General features: G+C 44.6%; 1 protein-coding gene across 2 annotated transcripts in view; it reads left to right on the forward strand.

Moving 5' to 3' along the window:
* Positions 1–13,104, forward strand: part of NDEL1 (nudE neurodevelopment protein 1 like 1) — a 39,759-nt gene extending 26,655 nt beyond the window's left edge. Inside the window, exons 8-10 of one of the 2 annotated variants that reach the window (XM_021713964.1) lie at positions 3,857–4,008; positions 7,628–7,662; positions 11,874–13,104. In XM_021713964.1, coding sequence (XP_021569639.1) covers positions 3,857–4,008; positions 7,628–7,662; positions 11,874–11,881 — 195 coding nt within the window. In that variant the 3' untranslated portion in view covers positions 11,882–13,104. The remainder of the gene's footprint in view (positions 1–3,856; positions 4,009–7,627; positions 7,663–11,873) is intronic. The other variant, XM_008061138.2, reaches the window with a different exon arrangement.
* The last annotated feature ends 5,117 nt before the right edge of the window (positions 13,105–18,221 follow it).

Genomic DNA, 18,221 nt, shown 5'->3' on the forward strand with positions numbered 1-18,221 from the left:
TATATTTTTTTTGAGTTGGAGTCTCACTCTTTCGCCCAGACTGGAGTGCAGTGGCCGCTCCTGGCCACCGCAGCCTCGACCTGCTGGGCTCCGGCGATCCTTCCGCCTCAGCCTTCCAAGTAGCCGGAATTACAGGCGCGTGCTATCACGCCCAGCTAATTTTTTGATTTTATTGTAGAGATGAGGTCTTGCCTGCCCAGGTGGGTCTCGAACTCGTAGGCTCAGGCAATCCACTCACCTCAGCCTCCCAAAGGCGCGGTATTACAGGCTGAGCCACCGAGTCCGGCTCTGGCTAATTTTTGATTTACTGTAGAGATGAGGTCTCGCCAAGTTGCCCAGGCGGGTCTCGAACCCGTGGGCTCAGGCAATCCACTGACCTTGGCCTCCCAAAGTGCTGGGATTACAGGCTGAGCCACCGAGCGCGGCCTGAATATTTCATTTTATATTTTGTATACTGACTTTACTTTTTGTTGTTGTTGTTGTTGTTGTTGTTTTTGAGTTGGAGTCTCACTCTGTCCCCAGATTGGAGTGCAGTGACCGCTCCCGGCCACCGCAGCCTCGACCTACTGGGCTCTGGCGATCCTTCCGCCTCAGCCTTCCAAGTAGCTGGAACTATAGGCGTGCACTACCACACCCGGCTAATTTTTTTGATTTATTGTAGAGATGAGGTCTCGCCAAGTTGGCCAGGCAGGTCTCGAACCCGCCGGCCCAGGCAATCCACTCACCTCGGCCTCCCAAAGTGCAGGATTACCGGCTGAGCCACCAAGCCCGGCCAGTTTTTTCTGGGGTTTTTTTGTTTTTGAGGTGGAGTCTCACTCTGTCGCCCAGACTGGAGTGCAGTGGCATGTTCCTGGTCACCGCAGCCTTCACCTGCTGGGCTCCACTATCCTTCCGCCTCAGTCTTCCAAGTAGCCCAAACTACAGGCGTGCGCTACCATGCCCAGCTGATTTTTAATTTATTGTAGAGATGAGGTCTCACCAAGTTGCCCGGGTGGGTCTCGAACCCGCAGGCTCAGGCAATCCACTCACCTCGGCCTCCCAAAGCGCTGGGATTACAGGCTGAGCTACCGAGCTCAGCCTGACTTTACTTTTTATACTCACTTGAACTGGAAGCCCTTTCCCCACTTTTACATCCTCTTCACTGAGAAAATCAAGGTCATCCTCTTTAAACTTTTTTGTTTTTTTTTTCCCGCCTTCTGTTACTACCTTCCTATAATTACTTCTATTTGTATAGCCAGTCTTCCTTTCTTGTCTCAGTGGCAAAAGTATCATATTCCTGCTCATGACGGATTTTGCCCATCTGTGCTTTGGCGACCATTCCTTCCAACCTCTTCATCTTTATTTCTCCTGTATCTTCAGTCTTTTACACATCAATTTTATGTGTAATATTTATGTATATTATACATATCTGCTTTCTATGTAATAATTCTGTATTACATGTTATATATTATACCTATGTAATCTTAAAAAGCAAAACCGAAAACTGCTATTCTTAGCTGGGCTCGGTGGCTCAGCCTGTAATCCCGCACCTTTGGGAGGCTGAGGTGAGTGGATTGCCTGAGTCTGCGAGTTCGGGACCCGCCTGGGCAGCGAGACCTCATCTCTACAATAAATAAAAAAATCAGCCGGGTGTGGTAGCGCATGCCTGTAATTTCGGCTACTCGGAAGGCTGAGGCGGAAGGATCGCCGGAGCCCAGCAGGTCAAGGCTGAGGTGGCCGGGAGCGGCCACTGCACTCCAGTCTGGGCGACAGAGTGAGACTCTACCTAAAAAAAAAAAAAAGAAAGCTGCTATTCTTTCCTTTTACCTTACATGTCTTTTTAGCTGTCACCCTGCTTGTCCTTTCCCTTCATAGCCAAGCTTTTTGAAAGCGTGTTTATTTACTGTTAGCATTTTGACTGCATATACACTCACCAGACACTCTAGTCTGGGTTTGGTCCCTGCTCATCCCACTAAAACTGCTCTCATGATCTCAGTGCTGTCAAATCCAGTGGATGCTCTTCTGACTTATTTTATTTGAAACATTCAACACTGATCTTCTTTTTCTTTTTTTAAAATGTCTTCTTTCCCCTGCTTATGTTGTTTCATGGTTGGTCCTACCTTTCTGTCCATTCCTCTTAGTCTTCTTTTTGGGTCTTTATCTGCCCACCCTTCCAGTGTTGGTTTTACTCAGAGTTCTGTCCTTAATTTTCTTATCTTATTATTCACACCCATGGTTTCATATACTGCTGAGTGTGAATGTCTTCCAAAATAATCTCTAGACCACACTTTTCCCCTGAAAAGACCCAGTGCTTGCACTTGGGTGTCTCAGATAAAACTTGTGCCTGCTATGTGGTAGATGCTCAGCAAATATTTGAATGAATGAATGAGTGTCTTGAATATAGGAATTAATGGCTCTCAGTTTCTACTGTGTATGTGTATATTTAATCAGTTACCTGAATAATGCTTTTTCAGAGTGTGTGCTACAGACTGTGAGGTTGTTACCTCGCTTTCTTTTCTCAGTCTTTATTTTACTAGTTCATTCCTATGACTAGTTATGTCATAGGAAGGAAGAAGAAAAAAGAAGTTTGTCTGTTTTTTGTTCCTAGTTCTTTTTTTTTTTTTGTAGTTGGAGGCTCACTCTTTGTCGCCCAGGCTAGAGTGGAGTGGCACTCTCATGGCCACCACATCTTCCACCTGCTGGGCTCAGGTGATCCTTCTGTCTCAGCCTTCCAAGTAGCTGGAACTACAGACACATGCCACCATGCCCTGCTGGTTTTTGTGATTTATTATAGAGGTCTCACCAAGTTGCTGGTCTCGAATCCCTGGACTCAGGCCATCCTCTTGCTTTGGCCTCCCAAAGTTCTGGTATTATAGGCTGAGCCACCGCACCTGACCTACTGCTATTTCTTAACCAAAATTATAGGAGGAGGAGGTCTGAATGAATTCTCAAAATAAAGCATATGTTGTCTGTGGATTTAATTTAGGTATGCATTCTCAATCCTTTAGCAGTATGAGTAATAGAAATGGATTGTATTTTTGTCCCCCTTTTTTTTGGTCATGTATTATATTTTCCTTTTTGGGAAGGGGTTTGATTTGGGCAAAGTGTTTATGGGAAAGAGGGAATTGGTGGTATCTGTATGTGTGGAAATAAAGGAGAAGCTCCTGTTCTCTTCATGTCATCTGTTTGCCGGTAGAGCCTGGCACTTGCCAGGTGTTGTGGTGACAGGTGCAAAGCAAGGGTGCCCAATTTAGAGGTTAGTGCTAAAAAACTAGTGTCATTTGCAGGTAAATTAATTATAGGCAAAGGGTATCAGTTAAATATTTTACAATGTGTTCTCAGAAATGACACAGCTTTTAATTTCATGTGAAGTATTGTAAATGCTCTCATCCATTCTGATGTAGTAGGAAAAAAAAATGAAACTGAATAACCTAAAGAAAGAGTTGGGTGCATTAAAAAAGACTCTGAATTTATATTTTTGGATTCTTCATAGTGCTTGCCCCCAACATACACACACCCCAGTACTGACTACCACAGTCTGTGTAACTTAGAAACAGTGAATAGAGTCAGGATATCTGCTGATCGTCTGTACCTGCCTGGTACCACATTCTTTTAGTTGTAAGAGGAAGATTTTATATATCTGAATTCCTCAGTATTCCTGAGAGGAATAAATAAAATATCCTGAGTTTATCAGAAATAAGAATCAGCATAAACATTCCCTCTTTTTATTAGAAAGGTGATTGATTATGGCTTAGCTAACTGCCATTATCAACTGAGAGAGTAAGGTGTGAGGCTCGAAATAGAAATAGTTTGAAATGCAGATTTTTATGTGCAGCTACTGTTTTGACAACCAAATCATTCCTTCTTCCTTTTGTAGGCTTTAGAATCCAAATTAGCAGCTTGCAGGAATTTTGCAAAGGACCAAGCTTCACGAAAATCATATATTTCAGGGAATGTTAACTGTGGGGTGCTGAATGGCAACGGCACAAAGTTTTCTCGATCAGGTCATACGTCTTTCTTCGACAAAGGGTAAGTCCCAGATGTTTTAAGTGACAATTTTTGAGTAGTAAATTTGCAGATTGTTAAGTGAACATAACGAAGCCTTGAAAAGAACTCCGTTTGGTAAACCAACCTGAAGCCTGTTATTGTTCTAATCTTAGGGGACATGAAGTCTGTTGTTGTTCTCTAGTCCCCAGGGAATCTGTTGCCCTGGGAACCCTGAATCTAAGGCTTCTGTCCTGTCTTGAAAGGCAGCAGTATGAGACTCTGAAGAGTCAGTGTGACTGTGATATGGTCCCTCTTCTCAGTGTGCTATAGGCTGGTAGACTGTCTTTTTTATTTTTGGCTTTTTAAAAAAATATATAGAGTGGGGCATCTCACTATGTTGCCTAGGCTGATCTTGAACTCCTGGCCTCAAGCAATCCTCCTTCCTCAGCCTCTCAAAGTGCTGGGATTATAAGGTGTGAGCCACCATGCCCAGCCTAGGCTGGTAGACCTTCTTAGCAAATATATCTTAAGGGTGGAAGGGAACACTGCAATTCTGCATATGCAAACTCTACAACATGCCTCCTGTCTGAAGATTTTAGAAAAATAAAGTCCTGAAGTATTCAGGTGCTAGATTAAATACAGCTTAGTTGATACAACTTTTGTATGAAATGAAAGACATTTTTGGGGATTGAAATTTTATTAAAAAGTGTCTTAATATTGTAGCAATTTTTTCAATGCAAAAAATTTTAGAAGTATATGAAGTTGCTGGGTCTGGTGGCTTATCCTATGATCCAGGGTTTTGGGAGGTTGAGGTTAGGAGTTTGAGACCAGATTGGGCAACATATTGGGACTCTATCTTTACAAAAAGTTTTTAAAAAGTAGGCATGGTGACGAGCTTCTGTTGTCCCGGCTACTTAGGAAGTTGAGGCAGGAGGATTGCTTGAGTCCAGTAGTTGATGGCTATAGTGAGCTATGATCACACCACTGCTCCAGCCTGGGTGACAGAGTGAGACCCTGTCACACACATACAAAAAAAGACAAAAAAAAGATGGTAGTTATTTCTAGGCATATGCAATCACATTTTTATGCATCTACTGTAAGCTTTTTGCACCACACTTATGGGATTATACTTTAAGTATTGCTTTGTAATATGCCTACCATGACTTATATTGCTAGTAATTTTCCATGTCAGTATGTCCTTCTACCTCAGTTTGTCTATTTATTCATTTTTAAATACTAATGGTTATATTCTTTTTTTTTTTTGAGTCAGAGTCTCACTCTGTCACCCAGACTGGAGTACAGTGGCACGCTCCCAGCCACTGCAGCCTTGACCTGCTGGGTTCAGGCGGTCCTTCTGCCTCAGTCTTCCAAGTAGCTGGAACTATAGGCATGCACCACCATTTCTGGCTAATTTTTAAATTTATTGTAGAGATGAGGTCTCACCAAGTTGCCCAGGCTGGTCTCGAACCCCTGGGCTCAGGCAGTCCTCTCACCTCGGCCTCCTAAAGTGCTGGGATTACAGGCTGAGCCACCGTACCCAGCCAGTGGTTGTACTCTTGTACGGGTGTGCCTTTATTTAGGTAACCAGTGAGTATCTGTGGTCTGGGGATGCTGACTGTGTTGCCTAAGGTACTTGCTACTGGGACACCCAGCTTAGGCACCCATGGTCTCTTGCCACTTTAAGTCCTAGAGAATTCTTTCTTGTGTGTGTGTGTGTGTGTGTGTGTGTGTGTGTGTGTGTGTGTGTGTGTGTGAGCAATGCAAATTTTCACAGTTTCTTAAGGGAGCTTGCATTTTCTGCTATTCTCAATGATTATGGCACATTTACAGAGGACCTGATTTGATTACACAGTCTACTCCATAAAGGTCTTATTGTCCATCCTTGTAGTAAGGGATTATGATTTATCTCTGACTCTTAAGAGAATTCTTCCCTGAAGTGCATACATTTCATTAAGGACATTCCATTAAAAGCATATTCTAAAATATCAATATATAGTAAATTATAACTTTATTCTAACTATTGGGATTCCTCAGTGGGGTCAGTAAAAATAGATTTTCCTCAGGATTAGGAGTTTCAGGTTAGCTTGAGGAGAGCCCCTGTTTTTTTTTTTAACTGTAATGATGAATGGAATGGGTATGTTTTACATGAGACTAGCCATTTCCCTCAAAATATGGGAAAAGCTTGGAGGTAGTCTTTGTAAGTGTTGGAAACAGTGCCTAATTATTTTTTCCTGTAACTTGTAATAACCTCCACTAGAGTAGTTGTTGTCTCTTTGGAATCATATTTCTTAGAGGGCCCTGGTCACCTTGTGACATGAGAACAGGCATGCACCATAAATGGATTGGTTGGACAGAAGCCTTGGCATGTGAAAAGGCCTTAGGGACAGTCACCGTGAAGGAGGGATAACACTGCCCATTCAGACTCACTGCTCCTGCCTGCCCTTTGCCTTCTGTTGCTGTGTACTAGGGCAGGGATTGCTCAGAGATGAACCTGCTCTCAGGGTGATGTGGGAGATTCAAAGCCAAAAGCCTACAGTGGGCCTTTGGCATTCAGACTGAACCCCTTTCCCTTGAGGAGCTCCTAGATGCAGGTGTAGGCTTTTTGTCCTGAACTTAACCTGGAAATGTGCTTCCCTATAAGTTATAGATGATACTTAGTTTTCATTTTAAATTGTAAAATTTTATATTGTACTTTCTCTGTTAAGAAATATGCTTTTGTGGGCTGGCCTTTGTGCAAGTGTTTAACTTATGTGACAATGGATTGTATATGCACACTGAAATGTTAACCTACTATTGCTTGAGTTATCTTTGTCAAGGTGCCATACTCCTGAGGATAACTCTGTTGTGGGTTTTGCCGTTTTTTTTCACTTCTTTGTTGCTTTGCTTTGATTCTGGCCTCCTTCTGGCCTGCTTGGCTTTTTACCTCTGGTCTTCCTGCTGATAAAATCTAACATAATGTATACCAGCTGCAAAAGGAAGGAGGGAGTATCTCAATTCTCATAACATGATATAATCTGACAGACTGAAAAAAAAGTCAGTCTTTGTAGAAGTGGTTTCAGCATGAGAAAAAGCTCCCCATCTCAAAACCTTTGGTTCTAGGACTTGTTTGCCCTCCCCGTCATGCCTGAGCAGTCTGTCTGTAGCACTGTTACTGTAGCTTACTAGAGCTACTAGAGACCTAGGAGGATTGTTTGTGGGGCAGAGTTAACCAAAGTAGATTTGTGTGCATGTGGTGGGTGGATGTGTGTTCACCCCGCCTTCCCACTCCCTCACAATTTTAGATGCAGTGGAGCCTAACTAGGTATGTTGCCTTATGGGCCTATTGGAATCAGGATTTTATCCAGTCTGTCAGTCCCTAAAACATGCCTTACTATTGCCTGCTTCCCAGGTGTTGGCTGTTTCCTCTGACCACTAATTGCCCTTTATGTTACCCATCTAAAAGGATACAACTTTCATGTGTAGTGTGGTCACTTGAGTTTTTTCAAAAAGGTTCTTTTTTCTATGTAACTTTTATTAGTTTCTTATGTATCCCTTGCCCTATTTTTGTAAGCTAGTCTGATTTCTTTCGGGCTGGGTGTAGGTGGGCATAGACTAATTTTAGGGCATGGTGTGAAAGTAGTATTTGTATTACTGTTTAATATTTTTTCCTTTTTTTCATTAGGCAAGAAAAAGTCATATTTCCCACGTTGTTCATGGGTAACTGAATTTGTTTGCTGTGCTCTTTTTCATTCTTTCTTAGTCTTGGTGTGTGGTGGAAGACACATTAACAAACTGGTTTTACTAACTGCATGGGGCTGACTCAGCTTTAACCAACTTACAGCCCATGAGTAAGCTTTCAAGGTCCTGTTTGATTTGACTTATTTTAAGTTCAGCTGTACAAAACAAGAACAAGTTAGTTGCAGTGGTCCTGGGGCAGCTGTGAATAGCATGTCAGGTGGTATTCCTATTATGGGGTAGGGCACTGTAGTGTGGACATCAGAATTTAGGGGTGGGGTTGAGGGTTATTGTCAGGCCCTAGGATCTCATTTGACTGTCTTCATGGAGCTGGGGTTCTTCCTGTGACCCAGTTCCTTCTGTTTTCCCAAATCAGGTACTAACGATGAAGGAGTCTTGTTCTATGGGCATTCCCTTGCCTCTGTGCTCACGCTTGCATTCCAGAATTAAATTGCAATAGTAGATGGGACCATGTGTGAGATCTACTTTACGTTGCAGAAATGCTTTTCAGTTTGCCGCTCCTGGACTGAGGACAGGAGCTGGCTGGGGCTGCTCTGAGGACACGTTGATTCATTGCAGTAGGGAGATTCAGGGTCTGGAGTGTGTCTGCAGGCTCTTCTGAGTTAGTTCTAGCCCATTTTGTCTTGTTCTCTCCTGTCCTCCCAGGTGTACCCATCCTTGCTTCTTTGGCAAACTTAGTGTTTCATCCTTTGTCTCTGTTGCTTTAGGTTTATTGTCCTCCTGACTAGCTACAACTGACCTTAGCACCTTTTCTTGGTTAGCTAGATTTTCTATTTTTGAGACTCCTTAGCTAGACTCTGGTGCTAAGCTCATGAAATTTCAAAGCTCTTGGAGGCTTTTTTTTTTCATATACGATTCCCACATCTAGCTCTCCATGCCTGCCTGTTCTGTCTTCCTTTAGCACTGTGTTGTCCACTGGGACATTTCCCTTTGGCTCTTTGCTGCTTTGCTGAAAATAAATGAGGTGTCTCTTTTCTTGGAAGTCTTTTTCTCCATTGCATAACTTTGCAGGCCCCTGAAGGGACCTCACCAGATCCATAATCCCACCAACGAGGGGGCATTCAAAAAAACTGGGAATTATCTTTTAGATGGCAGGCCCCTTGTAGCACAGGAGTCCCTTGCTAGGGAACCTATCAGCATCAGTGGACCAGCCAGGATAGTTGTGAGAGACAATTTACGGAAGAAACATCTCAAGTTGCGGCAAACAGGTAACTGGTTTTTCCAGCATTGTTCCATGCCACACTGAGTGTTCAGCCATTTCTGACCAAAAAGGGCATGACCCCTGTGCCCCCCCTTCCCTCTTCACCTGATCTTGCCCCAAGCAACGTTTCTCCCCCTCCCCCCATGAAAAAAGTCCTCAAAGGGAAATGTTTTGCCAATGTGGAAAAGGTGAAATAAAAAATAGCAGAAGCACTAAAAGGCATCCGAGCTGACAAGTTCAAAAATGGTTTTGAGCAGTGGAAAAAGCATTTTGATAGGTGTGTTGCATCAAACAAAGAATACTTTAAAGGTGACAAAGTTTAAAATGTAAGAATACGCAATTTTTTATAAATAAATTCCATTTTGGGGAGGTCTTCCTTGTATAGGATCAGCTTTCTTCTCCCTCCGGACTTTAACTTCCTACTTCTTGATTCAGAAGAGAGGTGCTAGGTAAGACTCTGCTGGATTATCATTCTCTCTATTCCACCCCTCTTCAAATCAAGAGTTCCATTTCCATCCACACAGAGAAATCACTTACCTAGCTCTGGTCCTCTCTTTATATCCTGGACTGCATCACAAGTGGTTGCTTGTTGAGGGCAGTGAGTGGCTTCTAACTAGGAGGAGACTAGGAAGGGATCTTGGACTGGGCATATGAAGTCAGGCTGTGGGCCTGACTTCCCATTGGCAGTGCAGTGGGTGAGCTCAGGTTAATAGCTGGACCTTCTCTTGCTTTGGTTTCTTTATCAGTGTAGCAACGGGATGAATCTGGCGTTTCTTAAAGGTCCATCTAACTCGAAAATGTCGGAATTTCAGCCTTAAATCTGCACATGGAGCCATCCTCCTGGTTACTGCTTTGTGTACCCCTGTGGACCAATACCAGAGTCTTCTCAGCAATCAGTGCTCCCTTTCTGTCAAGTTCTGGGGGCTGTCTGCAGTATAAGGTTGGGGGCTTGACCTGCCACTGTGATCTGTGAGACCGGGAATCTGAGGTGTGCATGTTGAGGCCATTTGAGGAGTCTGTCTATAGGCTTTTCCCTGAGGTTTCTAGGAGAAGCAGGGATTCTGGGACTAGCCAGACAAATGACAGCTGGAACTTATTATATGAGAGCTACAGTGGCAAATAGGATTGTGGCCCTTAGCTCCAGAAGAGGCATAGGCATGTAGCCTTGGGAGAATGGGAAGGATGGTTTAAAGCTTTCAAATGTGATGAAGCTTGAATATCAGACCTCCTCCAGCCCAAAGAGAAAAGGGGAATTCTAGGCTATCCATCATAGAAGTAGGGCAGTATACACCGGGGAGAAATGGTGTTTGTCAGAGCCTCAGTTCTTGGTCCTGATGTTCCTGGTCTTTGTGTATGTGGCTTGATCTCTAACTACAAATTTATACTCTGAGTTTAGTTTCTTTAGACATGAACTCTGTTTCTTCAAAGTAGACAGAGATTATTTGTCAAGTCTCTTTGCATGGCTGTTGCTTTGAGGTTATACTCACCTCTTTGGTATATGAAATAGTTGTCTTTGCAGGGAATGTCTGCACTTTTTAAATTTTTTTTTGAGTTGGAGTCTCACTCTGTCACCCAGACTGGAGTGCAGTGGCACGCTCCCAGCCACTGCAGCCTCGACCTGCTGGGCTCTGGCGATCCTTCCGCCTCAGTCTTCCAAGTAGCTGGAACTACAGGCGCGCGCTACCATGCCTCACTGCTTGATTTATTGTAGAGATGAGATCTCGCCAAGTTGCCCAGGCGGGTCTCGAACCCGCGGGCTCAGGCAGTCCACTAACCTCAGCCTCCCAAAGGCGCAGGATTACAGGCTGAGCCACCGAGCCCGGCTATACTTTTTTTTTTTTTTTAAGAGAACCTCTTTCCATGAGTCCATATTCAGGTCCCTGGACCTCTTTGATGAGTAGGTTGGAGACAGTGGTGGGCAAGTGTGGTGCAGTGTGGCCCCTTGTAATTGACTGCATCTCTCAAATTGCTAGTGGGACAGATTTTCCTAGGAAATTCCAGGGCTCACACTTCCTCCCTCCCTACCTCACTGCTTTCTGTGGCTGTGCTTCCGGGTCTGAGGGCCACATCACAACGCTGGGCTCCGGGATTGCTGGGTCCTAGCTGCAAGACTTTTGTGCTGGCCTGGGCTGTCTGCAGGGGAAGGCCTGCCCATCTGGCTTTGCTTGCTAAACAATTTTTTAAAAGTAATTTTCCCCCCTTAAGATATTCATGTACATTGTAGGTGACTTGGAAAATAATAAAGGAAGTATAAAGTAGTAAACAAAATTTACCTATAACCCAGGGGGAAGAAAAGTAACATTATTAAGTTTTCTATGATTTATATAATTCTATGAACATATATGCATATATGTATGTGTGTATGTGTATTTTTATATATATATATATATATATATATACCTCTCACATTTTAGATTTAGCTGCATAAACAGTAATATCTAGCTATATAAGGAGCTATAGTCTAGAATCTAGAATATGTACTTTTCTACTTTTTTTCCCCTTCACATCATTGAACATATGTAGTTTGGTAACCTGCTTCTTTTTCCACTTAGCATTAATTACATTCAGATTATTTCCCACTATTAAAAAATGTTGCAGAATGTGCTTTTAATGACTGTGTAAGATTTCCTTGTTTTGTTGTACCATTATTTATTTAACCTAGTACCCTGTTACCAGACATTAGACCTGCTCTGTGGGGAAAGAATCAGGACTGTGGCTGCAGTGGCTCATGTGATGAGGTTGCCAAGGAGGGCCACATGGTCTCAGTTCCCCAGGACTTCCTATCCTAATTTTCTAACCAAGTGGTGCCTTCTAGGCAGCCACTCCCCTTTGGGCCATCAGGACCTTACTGTGGGTCAGGAAGAGGAGTAGCTTTAGAAAGCAAATGTATTTCTTGTGTATAGAAAGTTTTTAAATGACACTCTCTTTTTCTTTTCTCCTTCCCTCCTTTCTCTGCTGTTGACCCCCACAGGGCAGTAAATGGCTTTGACTCAGCTCCTCCTCCTCCTGGCCTGGGCTCCTCGCGCCCATCGTCAGCACCGGGTATGCTGCCTCTCAGTGTGTGAGTGCCCAGTCTCCAGGTGAGGGCTCCTGCCCTCCTCCAACAACCCAGGACACCCACGCCTCACCCCTCGGTGCCCGGGCCCAGCCCTGTGTCCCTCTGTCTGCCTTCCCATGGCTGGCAGAGGGCAGGCTGCATGCGTGGCGGCTGCTGGGCCCTGCCCAGCCCCAGGACTCTGCGCGATATCAATACTGGCTATTTTCTCTTCTCGCCGTAGTGCCGTTGGTTTCACATGATTGCACTTTTGTGGGTCACAAGGTGATACATACGTGTATTACTTGGTCACTGGATGCAGAAGTACCCATCCATCACACCTGCCTCATAGCCCCCACTCTGCTGTACTGATAGAATTTAGTTGTGTTTAGGACATTGCAAACCTAGAAGTTCTCCCCCAAATCAGGTCAATGTGTGCCCTCCTCCTGAGCTCCCACCCAACATTTTCAGTGCTCATGATCATGTGTCCCCCCCAACTCCACCCCTCACAGTTTGGGCGTGTTTCTGGCAGAGTCAGGAAGGTTACTGAATTAGGGAACATTTTCTGCACCTTCTGATTTTACTTAAACAGTTGCCATTCCATGGACTTGCCTCCCAGAACAGCAAAATGCCCATGTGAACCGGCAAGAGTCTCTGGGGCCTGGGCTTGCACAGGCTGAACCTCTGTGCTGTCTCCTCCTCCGTGTGCCTCAGACTCGGGGGGTGGGGGGGCAACCTCTCGCCAGCTTTCCGGTCCTTCAGTTCAATGCCATCTTCACAGCGTTTTTTGTTTTCTCTTCCAAGGGCCCGTCCAGTTGTGTTAGGAAGGGTTGAGTGGCCTGATTCCAGGACTGGCTGGTGCTGGCTCCTGGGGGGCAGACTGACCAAAAGTGGTTGTCCCTGTGCATCCTTTGATTACTCTCATGCTGCATTTACTGTTTACATTTGTTTTATTGTACATAGGTTTGTAAACATTATTGCCTAAGATATTTGTATATAACTTGGGCTTTGTAGCTTTTATTTATTCAGAACTCATATGGCATGTTAATGACTTACGATGGTGTCCTACTCTGGACAGCTGTATAGGATCATCATGTGGTTAAAAAAAAACTTCCCCTCAAAAAAAGTCTTTTAATGTGGAAACAATAAATTTCACAGAAAAAAAGGATTGAGGTTGCTTTATTGGGTTGCTGCTATCTCGTGAGAGAACAGCTGGAGCACACAAAGCCAGTTTCAAATGTCACTTCTGCTCTGACATGAGTCATGCGCGGATGGACAGCAGCCATGGAATGGAACAGAGAAGATTCAGGTGGCCTTAGGAGGTATCTTCTGCACTGTGCGGGCATTCTCATGCTGATTCTTGGTGCTGGTTTCTGGTGTTGGCTGTGATTTCCAGAACCAGTCTGAGAATGGTCTGGGAAGAAGTACCAGGATGTTGAGGGCAGGAGCTCACAAGGTCACGGGTAATTGGGATAGATCCAGGAGCTGGTCCTCTAGCTATGCTGCCTCTCATAACAAATGTTGTTCTGGGTCAGTCATTGCCTAGAAACTGACTTCTCATTTCTCAAGTTAATGCTGGTAAGTAAGAGAAGGTGCCTGATGTCCAGTAGCAAGATGCAAGTTAGCATGTTAAGAACATGTAAACTGGGGGTCTGTATGGATGTATCAGCTTCTGAGCACTGTTTGCTTATAACAGCTTAAACGAACAGTATACTTAGTTCTAAAACTATAAGTAAACAAAAATTAAGTGAATCCAAACCCTAAGTAGGCCGGGCTCGGTGGCTCAGCCTGTAATCCCAGCACTGAGAGGCCGAGATGAGTGGATTGCCTGAGCCCGCGGGTTCAAGACCAGTCCGGGCAACTTGGCGAGACCTTGTCTCTACAATAAATAAAATATTAGCTGGGTGTGATAGCACGTGCCTGTAGTTCCAGCTACTTGGAAGGCTAAGGCGGAAGGATTGCTAGAGTCCAGCAGGTCGATGCTGGGGTGGCTGTGAGTGTGCCACTGCTCTCCAGCCTGGGCGACGGAGTGAAACCCAACTCAAAAAAACAAAACCCAAAAAACCCTAAGTGAATAAGAAACATTAAGTAGGGTACGTTTTCAAACATTTCTTTTATCTGTTAATATCCAGGCAGGAATATGGTACTAGGTCCTGGAGATTTTGTCCTCAGTTGACTCCCACAGGGACGCTTGCTGTGGTGTGTGTGCACTGTACCCACTGTGCTGGCAGAGTAGCTGAGGAGATAGTTCTTAAGTCTTACTGATGTGCAACAACTCCCAGCTTCTTTCTCAGCCATCACCAGAAGGGTTGGGTCAGAACAGAAGTTTCATCATTTAGCAAACCTCTTTGTGCAGGAACCCCAAATCTAAAACACAACAGAGTTACTCTGGCTAAAGCACAGATGACATTTAGAGCCCCAAATCTTTGACCCTGGCTCCCCAGTGATTTCTCAATTCTTCTGTGGCTGAACACCCTGGGCTCATTTCTTCCAGACTGTTCTGCCAGTTGCTGGTCACTCAGCTGGTGACTGGAGAAGGGGACCTGGCGGTAGAATCTCACGTGTCATTCACTGGATCTCACCACTTTCCTGGGTCCAGGAGAGCACGGGCCAAGTCCCTGAAAGGGCAGCAATATGTTACTGGGTTTATTTCCAGTTCCTTTGGGAAGAGACTTCCACTTATTTTTGTGTGTGTGTGTGTGTGTGTGTGTGTGTGTGTGTGTGTGTGTGTGTGTGTGTGTGTAGCTGTAGCAGCCCTTGGCCCATGACCCCAAGAGGGAATCTAGTTGACTCCCCAGGCCTTTCATTTTCTGTTTGGGTTATTTGATGCAAGGTGCTACTTTGGACTTGCTCAAGAGAGCATTTGCGACTTGGAATGAATGTGACTGCCTGTATAGCTAGAGTGCCTCAGGGTCCTGGTTTTGCCTGTGATACCTCAGGAATGAACCCTGCTGCTCTGGGTCCTGTGAAACTGCTGGCTGCTGGGGGCTTATCTCCCAGGTGGTGAAGGACAGCCTCTTGCCTCCAGGTGTTTTCATCTCAGCCCCCTAATCCCAGCCCTCAATCCCAGGATGTCTTCCTGGATGACAGTAGGAGCCTGCTCCACTTCCTCTCAGCCCAGAGTGGCCAGAAACTACACCCCACCAATGCAGTTAAGAGCCAGAAGCCAAAGCTGGGACCTTGAGGACACGCTCTTACCTCAGTTGGCAGAGGAGACAATAGCCCAGCGTCTGACTTTCCTGAGCTTACACAGCCAGCTCCTGGTGAAGCCAGGATTGGGAGGAAGCCGTGTCTTTTTCTGCTGTGCCTTTCCAAACTCAAGGCCTCACTAAGCTTGACTCCCAAACTCTGTCCTTTGGCTCAGGAGATGAATGAATTTAAGGTTTGGAAATGAGCTGTGAGGCCAGCACAACCTTTGCAGTAGGAGTCTGTTTTATCCACCCTCCCTCCTGGCTGGCGTGTGCTGACGCTGCTTCTCTTTAACAGCTGTCCCAGGGAAGCCATTAGCATGCATCTCCTGAGAGCCAGGGTGGAAGCTGGCACCCCAGGGAAAGGGGTGGCATCCCTGGTGGGGCCACAGCTTTAGGGAGTACGCTGTAGTCAGATCTCCCCTCCTCCCTGCCTAAAACTGGGAACTAACCTGGCTGTAGTGGGAACAAGGCCAGAAAGTGGGGTGGGTCCAAGCAGTAAGCTTTCACTGTTTGCCTGGAAGATGCTAAGATGAGCCTTCTCTCTATTCCAGCTTTTACTTTACAGATTGTTTTCCTCTATATATTTTCCTCAAAGGTTAAAATAAATTGAAAACACAAGCTTGGCCTTAAAAAATAGACGTTACTTGATTATTTTCTTAAAATGGTGGGGGGGAGGAGGAGTTATTTTTGTAAATCATTTTCCCTTGATTTTTTAAAGCATCTGACTGAAAAGTGTTCCCATGACTATTAAATATACGATATATGGGAATCCACTAGCCCCTTTATGAATTTTAAGGAAAAACAATAATCAAGTAAATATTAACATAACAGACTTCCTTTAAAGAGAGTGCATTGAAGAGGCAAATTTGAAAGTAGAACAAATCTAATGGTGCTGGTGTTGGGGTACTGGGGAGGGGGTTGGGCTGTGTGGTATCATAATTTGGGATCATGCTGTGTCCTGCTGTCTGTCTGTACCCACAGGAATTCTTTTTGTGTGTCCTATCTGCTCTTCAGGAAGCTTCCCCAAGGGAAAATGATGCACACTGAACAGAAGTTTCATTTTTTTACTTGTGGAATGTTTTCTAATCTGGTGTCAAGCCTGGCAGTGTCACCATTAACAATACTGTGATCCTACCTGGACTGGTTTGCAGGTGGAGGCCTGAAGGAGGCTAGTGGAGTGACATGTGCCAAGCGGGAGGCCTAGGCAGGTTTACTGGCACAAGCCCAAATAAACAGATGAGGGACATCTGGATGAGGCTCAGAGCCCTACTGCTCCCTTCAGTAGATGATGGGGCTAAGAAACTTTTTGGGTCAAAAAAGGTGATTGTTTTAAATAGGAAAAAAAAAATCAGCAAATTAATCCCACTGTCATAGATTTAGGGAAATAGGCACACTTTTACATTACTAGTGTTACTATATTCTCTGTAAGTCTTGAATCAACCTAACAAGCTATAGAAACTCTTTCCACTTTTGGGGTAATATCCCATGGTAGTAAAAACAAATAAAATAAATTTCAATAGCAGTAATACAAACATCTGAGGGTAGGGAATTGTCAAGATAATTTAGCAGAACAGGATACCCTAGAGCTCTGTAAGTGTACAGCATGCCAATACATGGGACTGAAATTGACCAGCGGGGAAGGGGACAGAACAGATGAACTTGCTAACTGTAGCTTTACCAGAAAAGAATCAGAAGTGAAATTGAAAGGATGCAAATGATTTACTATTTGTGGGTTCTAAATTTTTTTGTTAATGTGCCCAAATTTATTTTTTAAAAATTGAGTTGATGACAGATTTTCTTTCGTTGTTCATGTTGGCCTGAAGACCCAAGATATTTGAGCAATAGTACAAGGCAGTGACTCCCTGACCTGCCCAATGACCTGCTGAGTCACATTTAGGGAAAGATTAAAACACAGATTCTCAGGCTCCCCTGAACACTGGCCTCTGGAGGAGAATGTGGTATATTTCACAGAATCTCAAGCACCAGCACTGTAAGACACTTTTGTGATTTATTAAGAAAAACATGCCAATTAGAAGTATGAAAATGCTATTTGGACTTGGTTTATTGAAAGAGCTTTTAGACTTCTTTAGACAGATTTCCATCATATCAGACAATATACAAAAAGGAAAATGTGAGAGATATCCCTAAAACTTCACATTGAGTTTGACATTCTGAACCACTTTTTGACCCAGAGTTGTCCTTGTCCGTGTTTTCCCAAGCAGTGTTGTGCTACTTGTGCCATGGCGGGTGTTGGTGATACAGCATTCCTGAAAAGCATGTTCCACTGTTGGCTCCAGAATTTTCTTCTAAGCTGCTGGTGCCCATTCTGCAAGTTTTGATGCTGGGCTTTATTGATCTTACCAGGAGGAGCCAGGCAATGACATCACAGCTGCCACCTGCTGTCAGTGCTTGTGAGATGCATGAGATTTTACACCCATGGAAACGTGGGCGTCTTGGAATCTGTGCACTGTGGTACAGTATTTGGAGGAGGAAGCGTCCTCTTGGGTGTTTCAGTCAAAACCAATTTAATTGTCATGCTACATCTTGCGTAAGGCTTCGTGACATCCAGTCAGCTGGGATGGAGCCTGCTGCCGGACTGTCTAGTCTCAGAAGGGCTTGAAGGACATGGTCACACTTTTGGCATACGGTACACAGGCACTGTAATTACAGTTAATGTCTTTGAAAACCAGCATGATGATGCAATTATACCCTTTTCGATTGCTTTGTGTTAGATTTCTGACAAGAATGAGATCCTTCGCATGATTTGCCAAATTCCCAAATGACAGGTGGGTGGTTACCAAAGGTAGTGGGCTGCTCTGCCTGGTCCTGACAGCTGGCACTGGACAGCGTTTTGGCAAACACTCAAAATTTGGGAAAGCTCTTGCTGCAGATGTTGCCCAGAAAGGTCGGGGGGGGGAGAGGGGTATTCCTGTGTCCCTCCCACAGTGACTAAGAAGCCTCTGTGGGCAGAGGCTGGCGAGGGGAGACCTGCCGGGAAGTATGGGAGAGAAGCCATTCTAAAGATTCCAACTTACAGTCTGTTCTATCTGGCTTTTTTTTTGAGGGAGGCAAGGGTGGGCAGGAAGGGGTGGTT

This window comes from Carlito syrichta, unplaced genomic scaffold (assembly GCF_000164805.1).
Source record: "Carlito syrichta isolate Samal-C Ts95f unplaced genomic scaffold, Tarsius_syrichta-2.0.1 Scaffold305117, whole genome shotgun sequence".
Lineage (NCBI taxonomy): Eukaryota > Metazoa > Chordata > Mammalia > Primates > Tarsiidae > Carlito > Carlito syrichta.